The 13146-nt window shown below is 39.9% G+C and overlaps 2 protein-coding genes across 3 annotated transcripts in view; one reads left to right on the top strand and one right to left on the bottom strand.

The window, feature by feature from the left end:
- Positions 1-923: 923 nt before the first annotated feature.
- LOC105454235 (ATP-dependent RNA helicase DDX24) lies at positions 924-4205 on the top strand. The gene is made up of 9 exons (XM_011696734.1): positions 924-1489; positions 1551-2162; positions 2248-2396; positions 2470-2762; positions 2841-3063; positions 3222-3333; positions 3429-3546; positions 3629-3809; positions 3881-4205. Exons 1-9 carry the CDS (start codon positions 1310-1312, stop codon positions 4080-4082), a joined length of 2070 nt encoding a protein of 689 aa, XP_011695036.1. The 5' UTR covers positions 924-1309; the 3' UTR covers positions 4083-4205.
- A 323-nt stretch (positions 4206-4528) lies between these two features.
- Positions 4529-13146, bottom strand: part of LOC105454236 — a 16808-nt gene continuing 8190 nt past the window's right edge. For both annotated transcript variants that reach the window (XM_011696737.1, XM_011696736.1), the window contains exons 3-6: positions 7383-7526; positions 6053-6357; positions 5673-5929; positions 4529-5420 (exon numbers count right to left, since the gene is read on the bottom strand). In XM_011696737.1, coding sequence (XP_011695039.1) covers positions 4655-5420; positions 5673-5929; positions 6053-6357; positions 7383-7526 — 1472 coding nt within the window. In that variant the 3' untranslated portion in view covers positions 4529-4654. The remainder of the gene's footprint in view (positions 5421-5672; positions 5930-6052; positions 6358-7382; positions 7527-13146) is intronic.

Below are 13146 nucleotides of genomic sequence, written 5' to 3'. Positions count from 1 at the left end.
TGCTCTTCCGATCTATTGAAACTTTTTATTATACACTTTGATATCAAAATACATTACATAAAAAACAATATATAAATGTAAAAAGAATATGTGTCACTCAGATAGCAAGTTAACGTTATTTACATGTACTGTGCTTATATATTGTATTAAATAATATATTACAAACACATTTAAAAAGAGGACCGCTGATTATAATCAGCGGGGGTGGTGGAGGGCCTTTTACGGGCTAACTTGTTTTAGCCCAATTAAATTTTATATAAAATTTAAATTGAAAATATATGGTTGAAAAATTTTCAAATATATTTGATTTCTGCAGTTGTGGTATACGTACTTTGTATATTGAAACTTTTTATTATACACTTTGATATCAAAATACATTACATAAAAAACAATATATAAATGTAAAAAGAATATGTGTCATTCAGATAGCAAGTTAACGTTATTTACATGTACTGTGCTTATATATTGTATTAAATAATATATTACAAACACATTTAAAAAGAGGACTGCTGATTATAATCAGCGGGGGTGGTGGAGGGCCTCTATAGAGATTAATACATTTTTATTGAATTTTATCTAAATTTTCAAATTAAAAATAAATATTTCTTAAAACGCAATGTTGTAAATATAGAAAAATAGCTTCTCGGCTTTTTGAGCTAAGATCTGTGTATATGTATGTTAAAGATCATTATTATGTTAACATTAGTATGTTCGTCGAAAGACTTCTCTAAACAATTTTTTGATATCTTTCAAAGAACATTTATTTTTTTTTTGAACTATGTGAAAATTTTGAAGTCCCAGTCTCAAACCACATCCATTTTCAACGTTCTCTCTGCTGTGATTTTATCGACATTGTGAAAAAATTGATGTAGTTCCCATTTCGGAAATAGATGTAATGGCGGTAGTGTACGGTACGGTGGTTCCTACTGTTGCTGACTTCGGGATTCGGAGAGGTTAGAGCTGAGATCAGCTGATTGTGAGATGAGATTTCTTTTCCGATCCTTAAGTTTACTGCGGTATCTTTGAATCGCATGCGTTTTCTTATTTTTATTATTGTTTAATTGATTATTTTTATCATAATTTATGTGTTGTTACTGGCAATATACTGTGTAGTTGGGTGTTGACCATAATAGAATAGTTGTGAGGAAAAATATTCCTTCGTTTAACCACGTGCTGTTTGACCAATTGAGGTTATGTAACCACGCGATTCACGTGTAAATGTCTGTTTAACGTGAAATGCAGTAATTAGTTTTTCCCGCCAACAATACATATATGCAATATAGCAATAGGATTAAGTTTTTTTTAAATTATGGCAAAAGTTAAACGAGTTGAGAGTGGTTGGAAACATGTAACGTTGGAAGGCTCTTTACTGTCCAACGGGATAGAAGGGTTAATTGGAATAGAGGAGTTGACGGATTATAGTTTAGAGCGGAGCAGCAAAAAAGGCAAAATCGTAACAACAAAAGTGAATTCTGTTGAGAAAAACAAAGTAAGTATTTATTTTTCAACACATTTTAACGCTTTTATTAAATTTATGTTCTAAATTATAGTTAGCGTCAAAGCGTAAACGTCCAAAGAACCAGAAAGAAGCTGATGTTGATAATATTGAACCTTCGGCGAAGAAATCGAAGATTAAGAAAACAAAATGCACAAAGAAAAAGACTAAGAAGACAGTAAAGTCAGCAGACTTAGAAAGCATCGATCAACAGACTGATTCTGACAGTAACAATGATTCACACTGTGATATAAACAGTAATAGAAGTTTGACCGAGATAGCTGAAATATGGAGCCCCCTGGGTGTTCCTATTGCTATAATAAGAGCTCTAGCTGAACAGAAATTTTCTTCTCCCACTATGATACAAGTGCGAACGTTACCAGCTGCTATATTAGGTCGCAGGGATATATTAGGTGCTGCTGAAACTGGTAGCGGTAAGACTTTAGCATTTGGTATTCCGATTATAAAAGGCATCATGGATTTGATGGGACAGACTAAAGGACAGGAGTTTGAGAATCACTCAACTATGTGTGCATATGAGGGAAAGCGTGATCATTGTAGTATTCCAATCAAGCCTTTGTATGCATTAATACTGACGCCTACTCGTGAATTAGCAGTTCAAATAAAGAACCATCTTGATAAGGCAGCACAATACACAAATGTTAAAGTAAGAGATTACCTTTTTTAAAGTCCTTTTTTAAAGATTTTACATATAGATATTTTACATGTATCTAATGTTATTATATCATTAGATAGCTATTGTCGTTGGAGGCATGGCGGCAGAGAAACAAAAAAGGATATTAAACGAAATTCATCCCGAAATTGTCATTGCCACACCTGGAAGACTGTGGGAATTAATTCAAGAAGGCAACTCTCATCTCAGTCAAATAGATTCTATCAGGTAATTTAAGGATCTGTTGTAAGAAGCTGTTTATCTATTTCAGCACATGTTATTAATATGTTATATAATTTAGGTATTTAGCTATCGATGAGACAGATAGAATGTTGGAAAAGGGTCATTTTCAAGAATTGCATGATCTGTTGGAAAAGATAAATGCAAATTCAGCGAAGGTACAGAAACGGCAGACGTTTGTTTTTTCGGCCACGCTGACGTTGGTACACGATCTCCCAGATTATCTTGACAGAAAGAAGAAGCGATACGCCAGGAGTAAAATATGTAAACTCACCCCCGATCAAAAGTTGCAAAAAATTATACAATTGTTAAAAATGAAGAATCCTAAAGTCGTTGATATTACAAGAGAGACAGGTAAATATGCATCTCTTAATCATCTATTAATCAAAATAAATTTTGTACCAACTATTTTAATCAAATCTATATTATCAGGTACTGCCGAAACCTTAATGGAATGTCGAATAGCGTGCACAATTGACCATAAGGATTATTACCTTTATTACTTTTTAAAAAAGTACTGCGGAAGAACGTTAGTATTTTGTAACAGCATTGGCTGCGTGAAAAGATTGGCCACTCTTTTCAGTATACTTGAATGCAAACCTTTACCTCTACACGCTAATATGCAGCAACGTCAACGTTTAAAAAATCTTGAAAGGTAGGAAATATATATGTATGTTAAAGTACTTTTTTTTTAATAATAATAAATCACCCGGATTGATCTCTGTAATATGCGATGAAAGGGAATATTTCGAAGAAACCATTTTGTGTATCTAATATTCCTTGTGACATATTTACTGATACGAAATATTACAGATTTCTAGCTGATGAAAATGGATTGTTGATAGCCACGGACGTAGCTGCGCGAGGTTTAGATATACCTAATATAGAGCATGTGATACATTACCAAGTTCCCAGAACAGCTGAGGTGAATGTCTAAAATGTGTCTAAGATATTGTAAATGTTAACTAAACATTGCATTAAAACATTGATTGCATAATCGATTTAATAATTATTTTACAGAATTATGTACATAGAAGCGGTAGAACAGCGAGAGCACAGAACGAAGGTATCACTGTTCTAATGATGGAACCTTCTGAAAAACAATATTACACCAAATTATGCAAAACTCTCGGACGTAGTACGTTGAAATTAAAAATATTGATTTATTGAATGATTCAATGATTAATAATCAGAAGTATAACGTGAATCTATTCTTACAGCGGATGATTTGCCTATATTTCCGGTGGTAGACAGGCTGCTAATCGCCATAAAAGAAAGAGTGGACGTTGCTCGCGATATTGACAAGCTAGAATTGAAATCTCGTCGGCAGAACAATCAGAAGGGTTGGCTACAAAAAGCGATGGAGGACATGGACATGATATTGGACGAGGAGGACGATAAGTAAGAAAAATAAACCAATTTTTTTTTTTCGATTTTTGCAGTATAAATTAACTATGTTTTTTTTATTTTAGTGAGTCATCAACAGAATCGGAAGAAAGAGCGGCGTTGAGGCGACATTTGAAGGCAAAGAAAAGTCAACTGCGATTTTTATTATCAAAACCAGTATTCCCGAAAGGATTCTCGGGAAAATATTATGATGATAATTTGACTATAGATATGACTCAGGATGCACAAAAGGCTATCGAAGTGATGAAAAAAAGTAATAGCAAATAATACTGATAAAAATAAAGATGACAACGCCGCATTTTCGAAGAGACAACACGCGCAAAATTCAAGAAGATCTAAGAAAGTTAAAAAAGACAAAAAAATATATTTTTTTTGTTCATACAAACAGAATCAATGTTTTCCTTTTTACACTGTTCTATTTTCGTGGACAGCAAGCGGATTTAACAAAAATTAGATTTTATTTTTGACGTAAGTTACATTTACATTTGCATTTAATTTGAGCAAGAATCATGATTTCTAAGAAACATGTCTAAAAAATTCTTATCTCAATTGTTAGTACATTAATAGTATGGCAAAGATATGTACAGAAGATCTCTGTATATTTTTTCTATAAAAATACTTGTACAAATTTTCTTAATACATCAACTTACATAATATGGTACATCTCGAAACAGCGGATAGAAAGTTGATCGCGCGCGCGGGGCGCGCGATGAACACAGCCGGTTTTCCTACACTTTAGAAATTTCCATACGTCGCTGCCTCGAGTTACAGTGAAATCTCTTTTCCGCTTACGTACGATCATAAGCACTATAAACTGCATTTTGTACGTCATCCTAATTTTAAAATACAGTATTGTAGATCACTTCATCCTCTGTACTGATGATCGAGTCGATCTGCTCGCTCGTTACCATCGAATTCACATATCTCTCGTTACCGATCACATTGTGCGTTCCCAAGGACGAGTCGTTGCCCTGCACGACGATCCTTATTCGCGCCATCACGTGACTACCCGGGCACTTCTGCGCCTGGTTCGCCGCCGCGGTGTCGCAGATCTCGGCGTAGATCTCCTCGGTCTTACTGCCGCCGGTCTTGACCAGCTTCGGGAGCGACGGTAGCGGCGTCAGGCTGTCCCTCACGCGAGAATAGTTGGGCTGCAGCTCGACGCACGGTACCTCCAGCACGCTGGTCGACACCGATCTCTGCACCGACTGCTTAGCATTTTGATTCTGGCGCGTCTGATGAGAGGTAGTTTCCGGCTCCAGACTGGAGTAACGCTCCTGAGATCTCATGGCGATCTCCGGCCTCACCGCAAACGTGAAGGAGGCCGACTTTTTCGCGGGGTTGCGATTCCTGTTGCCCTGAGTTAGTTTCGAGATCCTCTCGAGAATGCCATTCCCGGTACTCTGCTTCGTCTGTTGATTCCGCTCCTTGACGGAGCTCCGTTTCAAATGCTCCAGCCCGTCCTTCAGGCTCTGCAGGATCGGCTTGGTCTCCGGTTTCGGTTTGATCTTCTTCAGATGCATCTCCTTCAGGCTTTCCACGGTTGGCGGATGCAGCTTCGTAGGCGCCACTCGCGGTTCCGTTGCACGATCTCCGACCGTTCGGCTGAAGTAAAAGAACCAGTTCAACCACGTAGAATATAGATAGATTTTGGTATAACGAGCTAACGGTTGATATTTTCCACGATACATCAAACATTAAATAGAAGTTTTTCGAAAATTGCCGAACGCGCAGAAAACAGAAACAATTTTATTTGAATGATTTCTCTGCGATTTATATTTATGGATTACAATAATTCGCGTAATAAAAAAATTTCTACTAAGAAAGAGTTATTTTTGATCCGATTAATGACTTTACCTGCAGGCTGATAATAATCGTTGCATTTTCGGGGAAGCTAACAATCTCGCCTCCGAGGGATAACCCAATCGAGCTCTTCGCACTCGCGGTGCTCCGTTACCGGACACGACCAATTCGAGCATTTCCGGATTGTGCACCGGTCTCTCGGGAACAACGCAGCCCAGCACTATGGGACCACGCGTTGATGTCTCCAATTGCATTAGACCGCCGTATTCCTTCGGCAGTGGCACCGGCAGTGGTCCCGCTATCAGTCGTACCTGAAGGGAAAAATTTATTTAATTAATAACCGTGAAAGTTAAGGGAGAGACATAAAATGTAACGAAAGAAAATATATCTTCAACGTTAATTGTCGGAAACATAAATTCGTAAATGCGACTCACTCTGAGAGGCAGCTGTCTCTTGGCGAGGTGATGAACCTTGTAGAGCACCGCGTCGCTACCCGCCTCGACGCTTCCGCTTCCCTGACAGATCGCGTAGAACTCGCCCCTGGTCGACAGCGAGGCGAACACCTCTCGCCCGTGAAGGTCGATGCATTGTGCATACTGGTCCTTCTCGGGGCATCCGCCGGCAATGGTGAAGGAGACCGAACTGCACCGCCGCGTATCCTGGAAGACCGCCACGAGCCGTAGTATCTCGCCGGCTCGGATCGTCGTCTTCGTGTAATGGGCCCGCAGATTTCCGTTCTCTGAAAAGAATGCGACAGCAAAACTTGAGACGAGCGCAAATTATAACCGCGACACTCTGTTCGCGTATACGCTAGAGTACGAAGTACGCCGTGATCGCGGCGTGCAACTCCGACGGTTCGTCCTCTCTGATTAAGATGCACGCGGTTGTCCCGTTAATAACGCGTCGAATCTCGGAAAGAAAGCCCAACATAATCGTCCCTAACAGTCGTGTCGTAAAAGCACATCCTTAACGGTACAAAAAAAAAACGGCACAGTCCTTTCCAGTCCTGTCCGATGATCTCGCGCCGATGTGTATACTTAACATTATAGGGTCATAGGCCAATCGCGCCCGCGCCAAATTCGGCCGTTACCCGTGTTTTTGCCAATATTCCCGTTTTAATGAAGTCTCAGTTTTATCGCGCGCGGTAGTTTACATCCTATTAGTGCGTGTCATCGACTTTATTATTACCTAATTTACGTCAACCTTGACGTCTGGCTAGCCGTCTGGCAAAAAAAGATTCGAAGCTTCCTCTTTCGTTTTTTCTTCTTTTTTCTTTGCGGTTTTAGCAAGATCGCAAAACAGCAAGGGAACATTTTTACGAGCGTAGATATGTAAATGGAGTTGTTAGCCGTAAAAATTTGGTTAAAATATTAAACTTAAATACCTATTTTAATGGATCAGCGTGCTTTTCAGTATCAATTAAATTTTTATTTATTTGTTCGAAATTTATATCTTTCTACTTCCTTGTTGTTTAGAATAGTATGATCGGTACGTTTAAATTATACGAAGAGCAGTAATTCACACAATCGTAAAAGAGATATAATATATAACTCTTGACTATTTCCGAGCGTGTGTTTCTGTTTTCCGTGCGAGAGACAAGTGAGATGAGAGGCGCGGGAAAGAGGGAAGCGGGAAAGATAGAGCACTTTCTACGCTGCACCGATATTTCTATGCATCTAGGTCAAGAACGTTGCAACGACGTTTGACATTTCGCGAGCGATCACGCGCGGCATCTTCCACAGCTTCTTCTGACCATATACTTACCCATTTTCGAGTGCGTCAATGTGTACGCTCTCAGAGGCGTCGCCAACAGAAAAGCAGGCACCCCCGTCTTCACCAAGGAATCCACTCTTCGGTAGACGCGCGCGCTGCCCGTCGTGTTATTGCCAGATATCACAGAAAACCATCCTGAAAAGAGTTAGAAAACGTTAAATGTCATTGCAGAGGACTGTGTGCGCAATAAAGATATACAGCGCGCATCTCTTCGACTTCAATTCCAATTTGACATGATTATTAATGAGCAGAATAAATGTCGCGGAACTTTCCTTTACGGAGACGTTCACTAGCAGACTATTACACGAGAGTAATAAACTCAAATAATTCTTTGCAGAAAAAAATATTTTTTGTTACATAATATTTTGAATGATAGTATAAAGAATACTTTTTTTTATTATCTCCCAGATAATAACACAGAGTTCAAAAAGAATTAATTTGTATTCAGTCGTATGATATCTATTCTGAGTTAATTTTTAGATGCAAAAAGAATTCGTTTTCAGAATTTTTAGAAAAATAATTCTTTTTGCATCTAAAAATGATCTCAGAATTGATGACTGAATTCTTTTTAAACTCTTTGTGCTACCTGGACTAATATTTTAATATATACATTTATATTATAGATACATATATTTGATATTCATAAAATTATATTTTACTATAATTGGATGTTTACTTGTTTTAATCATCAAAAAATTCGCATATTTATGCAATATATCCGTTTGTAATAAGAGCTGTTACAACAATATATAATCGTTATATGGACAAAATCAGACATAGAGAAAAGAATCTGCAGCTCGTTTCTTCTGTCATGGAAGACCCAAGGCTAAATTTTTGTTCATCGTAGCGGGAACGATTAGGACCGGTCGAAGTTTGCCGACATAGCAGTACGCGTAGTAATGTACGTGTGTGTGGAGGGGAGGGGGAGGGGCCTCGGAGTGGGTTAAAAAACGTATCTATTATATTTGGCAAGAAGGAACTATGCTTGTGAAGTTCCACAGTCAGCTCTTAAAGAAGGCCGCCAAATTGCGAATGGGCGATTTCAGGCGCGCGGCTGCAACGCGGAGACACAGTAGCCGAGTAGTGGTCGGTTGACTGATCGAAGGTCAGCGGGTTCTTTTTCTCGTCTCTAATTGATTTAAGAATGCCGCCCCGATGCGAGCACAGATACTCGAATCCTGGCCCTTAAGGACCGCGTAGGAATGCCATCCAGGCTGTTTCAAGTTCTGAAAGTCCTGAATATATCTCTTGACGAAAGCAAAAGTTACTTCCATTTTTTAGCAATTTTCGGAGGAATTTATGGGGTCAGTCTCATTGAGAAGACCTAAAATTACATATTTTTTACGAGTAAATTGAAATAATAGTATTACCGATTTGTATGAAACTTTATATGTATTTAATGACACTTGATTCTCTCCGCGAACCATTCTTGCTTTTTTCTATGTTTCGTTCGTTTTTGTAGAATGAAAATAAATTTTTTACTTCCATTAGCACCAGTATTTTAAGCATAATATAATATCTTTTACTGAAAATTTTTGCAGCTATTAAAGTTGTTTCTTTGATGATTTTCCGATTATTACTATATTATGTGCTTGTAAGAATTCTCTGCTAAATAGCGGCAAATTGAAACTTTTGTTCCGGTAAGTTTGTGTAAATTACGATCCATTAAATTTGTATAAACAGGTCAAATAACTTCTGCAGTTTTGGGGTCTAAAACAGACTTGTGATTAATATGTTACCGTTTATTTATTGCCTTGCACGAACCGTCTTGCTGTCCGAATGTCTACCTGCGCGCAGAAAAGGTCTCGGAAACGATAACTTTCTAAATATTTCAAATTTTTAAAAACCAGTTTAAGGACATATTTTTCACATATTAACTTTTCAAAAAAATACAAAAAATTATATATTTTTTGGATTATTTTAATGAGACTGATCTTAAAACATTGTTAAAAAAATCAATTTATTATAATAAAAGTATGTAAAAGTAATTATACTAAAAAATTTATTTGACCTAAAATATGACATAGCAATGTTTTATTTTCAGCTACCCTTGTCTTTTACACTTTATCTGTTTTCCTAGTCAAATGGAAAAGCATCGAAGAGATACAGCGAATAGCGTACGCGGGTAGCGTGGAAAGGAAAGAGAACGCGCGTAACAGGAGGGAAGGCGGTTTCCCTTGGGAAAGTTTTTCCGTTTCCAGTTTGCGCGCATTAATTTGTGTTCGAGGTTAACTGATGGAATAATCTAGGGGCCGGCGGGACTCCCGGTTTTTGTTTGTTCTAGATCAACGACCTGGAAACTCGAGCGCGCGCGCAATTAGACGGCTAGTATTGGTATCTCCTCATTGCGGCTCTTGAGAACGCCTCGAAGGGAGCTAATAGAGGGGGATTTCCTCGCGTCGTCCCTCCGCGCAGAAGGACGGAGCTTCTGGATCCGGAGGACGGGAGCGCGTGTACGTATGTACTCCGGAAAAGAAATGCCGCGAAGGCGTGTGCTCGTGCAGCGGCAGTTGCAGTTGCAATTGCACAAGCTTTACGTTATTGCGCGCACCGCGACGGTCTCCCCTCACTTTCCATTTTCAACCCGCGCGCATCCGACATAGGTGGAACACGGCCACGCGAGCGGGCGAGCGCGTTCAGCTCGTAATTATAGAGATTCGCCGCATCCGCTGCGAAAAATCTACGGAAAAGTTCAGGCATTCAAGATGCACGCCGAGAGCGGTTTCCTAACGCGCTCGCGCGATCGCGTCTCTCATTGTCTTGCGTAATTGCCAGATCGCGCGCGCCTAACGATTCGCGTAATGAAGCGCACGTTTTCCCTCAGAGCCTTTACCCGGGCAACCTATTTTTCCCCAATGACCCCATCTTCTCCTGATTGAAATATAAAAATACATATCATAAGTAGCTATATGAAGATTAGATAGTCTTATTAAATTAGGAATTTATGTACTAAATAATTATAATTTGAAGGCGTTGCGTTCGTAAAATTTCATTAACGGAACTCTATTTAGTATATTATGTAACGGGACTGTATATCCTGAAGACAAATGTATAGCCATAACGTTTAATAGAGTTCATTAATCCTTCTAACTCTGTGCGCTTAGAGAATATATCACGCTTTGCTGGACAAACATGAGACGACGGCGCGCGGTCGCCTCGCGTGAATCAACGAGCTAAATGTTCCTGAAAATTTGCTTCATTCCGTTCCGTTTTTAACGCACCACCGCTACAACGCACGTGCAATTTACGATCCAAAGTCCGCTGGTGTCATAACTCCGTAAATGCTGGCCCGTTACCAAACGGAATACGTTGTAAACCTACTCACGGCACGTGTCAGAATTTAATGCTGCTCGGGATAGACGTTGCTTGGGATAAACTCGCGTAGGGACGCCGCATTTTCCGGAACCTTAGATATGTGTCAGTGATGAGATCCAACATCTCAGCTACGGAATTATATTCGAATTCTATGTTGCCAATTTCCCGCTGAAAACATTTATCTATCTTTGAGTCAATCGGAAATTTAAATTCTTCTGGAAAGCCATTTTTCTAAGATGGATTCTGAAATTGGAAGTAAAGTGTTCTTTATCAAAGAATATGCTTTTATTTAGTAACATTATTTAAAAAACTGCTCCTTATACGTGCAATAGAAAAAGATCGCTTTACATCACCTTGGAAATACAATTTTTTAAATCAAAATATATGCTTAAATTATTAACAAAATCTACTTTTATAACAATAAATGCAACAGAAAAATTCAGATCACGGATTCTTTGATTGTCACCAGGGTAGATTCTTTGTTGAAGTTAATATTACTTTCATCTTGGAAGTAACATTAACGTTAACAAAGAATATGTTTAAATTATAAAAAAATATTATTTCTATAAGTGCAACGCAAAAAAAATGACGCTTTCACGCTTTGTATTATGCTGCTGCCCTGGTGACAATCAAAGAATCTCAAGAGGATTGCAACAACCGGAGCAAGGAACCGGACGTTGACCCACGTTCAGGTACGCTCGTAGGAACTACGTTAAGCGTTGCAACATGCTTCAAGACTTCATCCTAATTCCTGCCCGGCTGCATGGCATGAAAGGAAAGTCTCCTTTCAATGGAACAGCTAATAGGCTTCGCCACCATGTGCACGTGGCTGGGTATCTAAGTATGACGCAGATGTCGCGGTGTTTTTGTCTAAACACACCTGGAAGTCCGACCACGATATGAGCATAGCATGAACATGTAATTCATCACGATCGCGATCTCGCCATATTTAATAAATAGGCCAGAAAAATTGTAGTTAGTTGATTTTTAATTTAGCTACAGGATAAAATTATTATTGCAGCTACTAATCGACACGTATTTACGAATTATGAGCCCTGAATCCTTGAACGGATTTCTCGCTCGTTCGGGGCCGCGGATTCTGGGTAATTACGGAAGCGCGATTGAAATGGCAGATTGTACGCGAGATTGGCGACAGCGACGGGTATCGATAGGAATATCGGGAGTAACTTCGATTCGAGAGATCGCCGGTGATCGGCGTGACGTTCCGGGTAAACATTGTGATATCCCGAGATGCGCGATATATGTGTTTAGCCGGGGCATTAAGTAAGGGAGAGACCTGCGCGCAGCCTACATCTCGCGGCTGGAATCTTTATTGTGCATAATTCACGTTACGCCGCGAGAGACCAATCATTCGGGATATAATATTACTTCGAACGTGAATCGAACCGTGACAATGGTATAAGGTTCCCGTACCATGCTATCGATGATACCCGCTGCGGTATAGCGTAGTGCCTGTGCTGTACCCCCATCAATATATATGGCGATATATCTTTATGGGATATTTGCTAAAAGCCAATCTTCCAATGGTTGATATTTTTAACTCTAGTCCTCCTCTGAAATCGTAATGAAATTACAGCTTATATAACATTATATCGTTATAACGTCCCATTATGGATCAGCATCGATTCGTTTCGAATGTCTCCGCAATGATAAAAGCGCGGTAGAAAGAAAGGAATTAAAAAAATAGAAACGCGAAGGAGAATTTATCGTCGTAACAAATCACGGTCGAGAGAGTAACGGCAAGAGTGGTAGCGTCGGCGTTAGTGGTACCAATCGGTGATATTGGTAATAGATCGGAGAACACGGCGTTAGAGCGCGAGTGAGGGCAAGGGTCAAGCGCGATTTAGTGGCCGGTCGCTTTCATAGATTCTATCGTTTCGCGAAGAAATTAGACGAGGGGGAAGCTCGCGGACGCGGGCGCGCGGTCGAACAGATTGAATCCTCGCTTCTGTCTCTCCTTTGTCGTGGGATCGGTTCCGCAGTCGGCCAACGCCGACCGGCGCGGCGATACCCCAGAGAGTTATACCCCGGCACGTAATGACCGTTATTTAAAACCGAGGGAGGCCGGTCATCGCCGAGGGCGCGTCTGGGCCCGCGCGCAACATTCTTGCCTCGTCGTAAGACCTCGTCCGAGAGGTCTGCGCGCCGAGCAAATAACGATATATATACATATCTACGTACGTATATATGTATATATACACATCTCTCAGATGTAGAGAGCGAGAGAGAGAGAGAGAGAGAGAGAGAGAGAGAGAGAGAGAGAGAGAGAGAGAGAGAGCCGCGATACATATATATAGGTATATCAGACACCTACATAAGAAAGACAGTGCGCGAGCGACAGTGGGCACGAGTGAAGCTGAGAGCACGTCTATAAATAGGACCGAGAGCGAGATGAAGCCTCCTCTGCACTTCGCGGTAT

The sequence above is a fragment of the Wasmannia auropunctata genome, unplaced genomic scaffold (assembly GCF_000956235.1).
Source record: "Wasmannia auropunctata unplaced genomic scaffold, wasmannia.A_1.0 LD335987.1, whole genome shotgun sequence".
Taxonomy (NCBI): Eukaryota; Metazoa; Arthropoda; class Insecta; order Hymenoptera; family Formicidae; genus Wasmannia; species Wasmannia auropunctata.
Note: the sequence above shows the minus strand (reverse complement) of the source record. Positions and strands in the feature narration are given on the sequence as shown.

Coding starts and splice junctions, on each gene's coding strand:
- LOC105454235 (XM_011696734.1), top strand. CDS start 1,310: ATGGCAAAAGTTAAACGAGTTGAGAGTGGTTGGAAACATGTAACGTTG. Junction 2,163..2,247: donor CACAATACACAAATGTTAAA/GTAAGAGATTAC, acceptor TTATATCATTAG/ATAGCTATTGTCGTTGGAGG. Junction 3,810..3,880: donor TTGGACGAGGAGGACGATAA/GTAAGAAAAATA, acceptor TTTTTATTTTAG/TGAGTCATCAACAGAATCGG.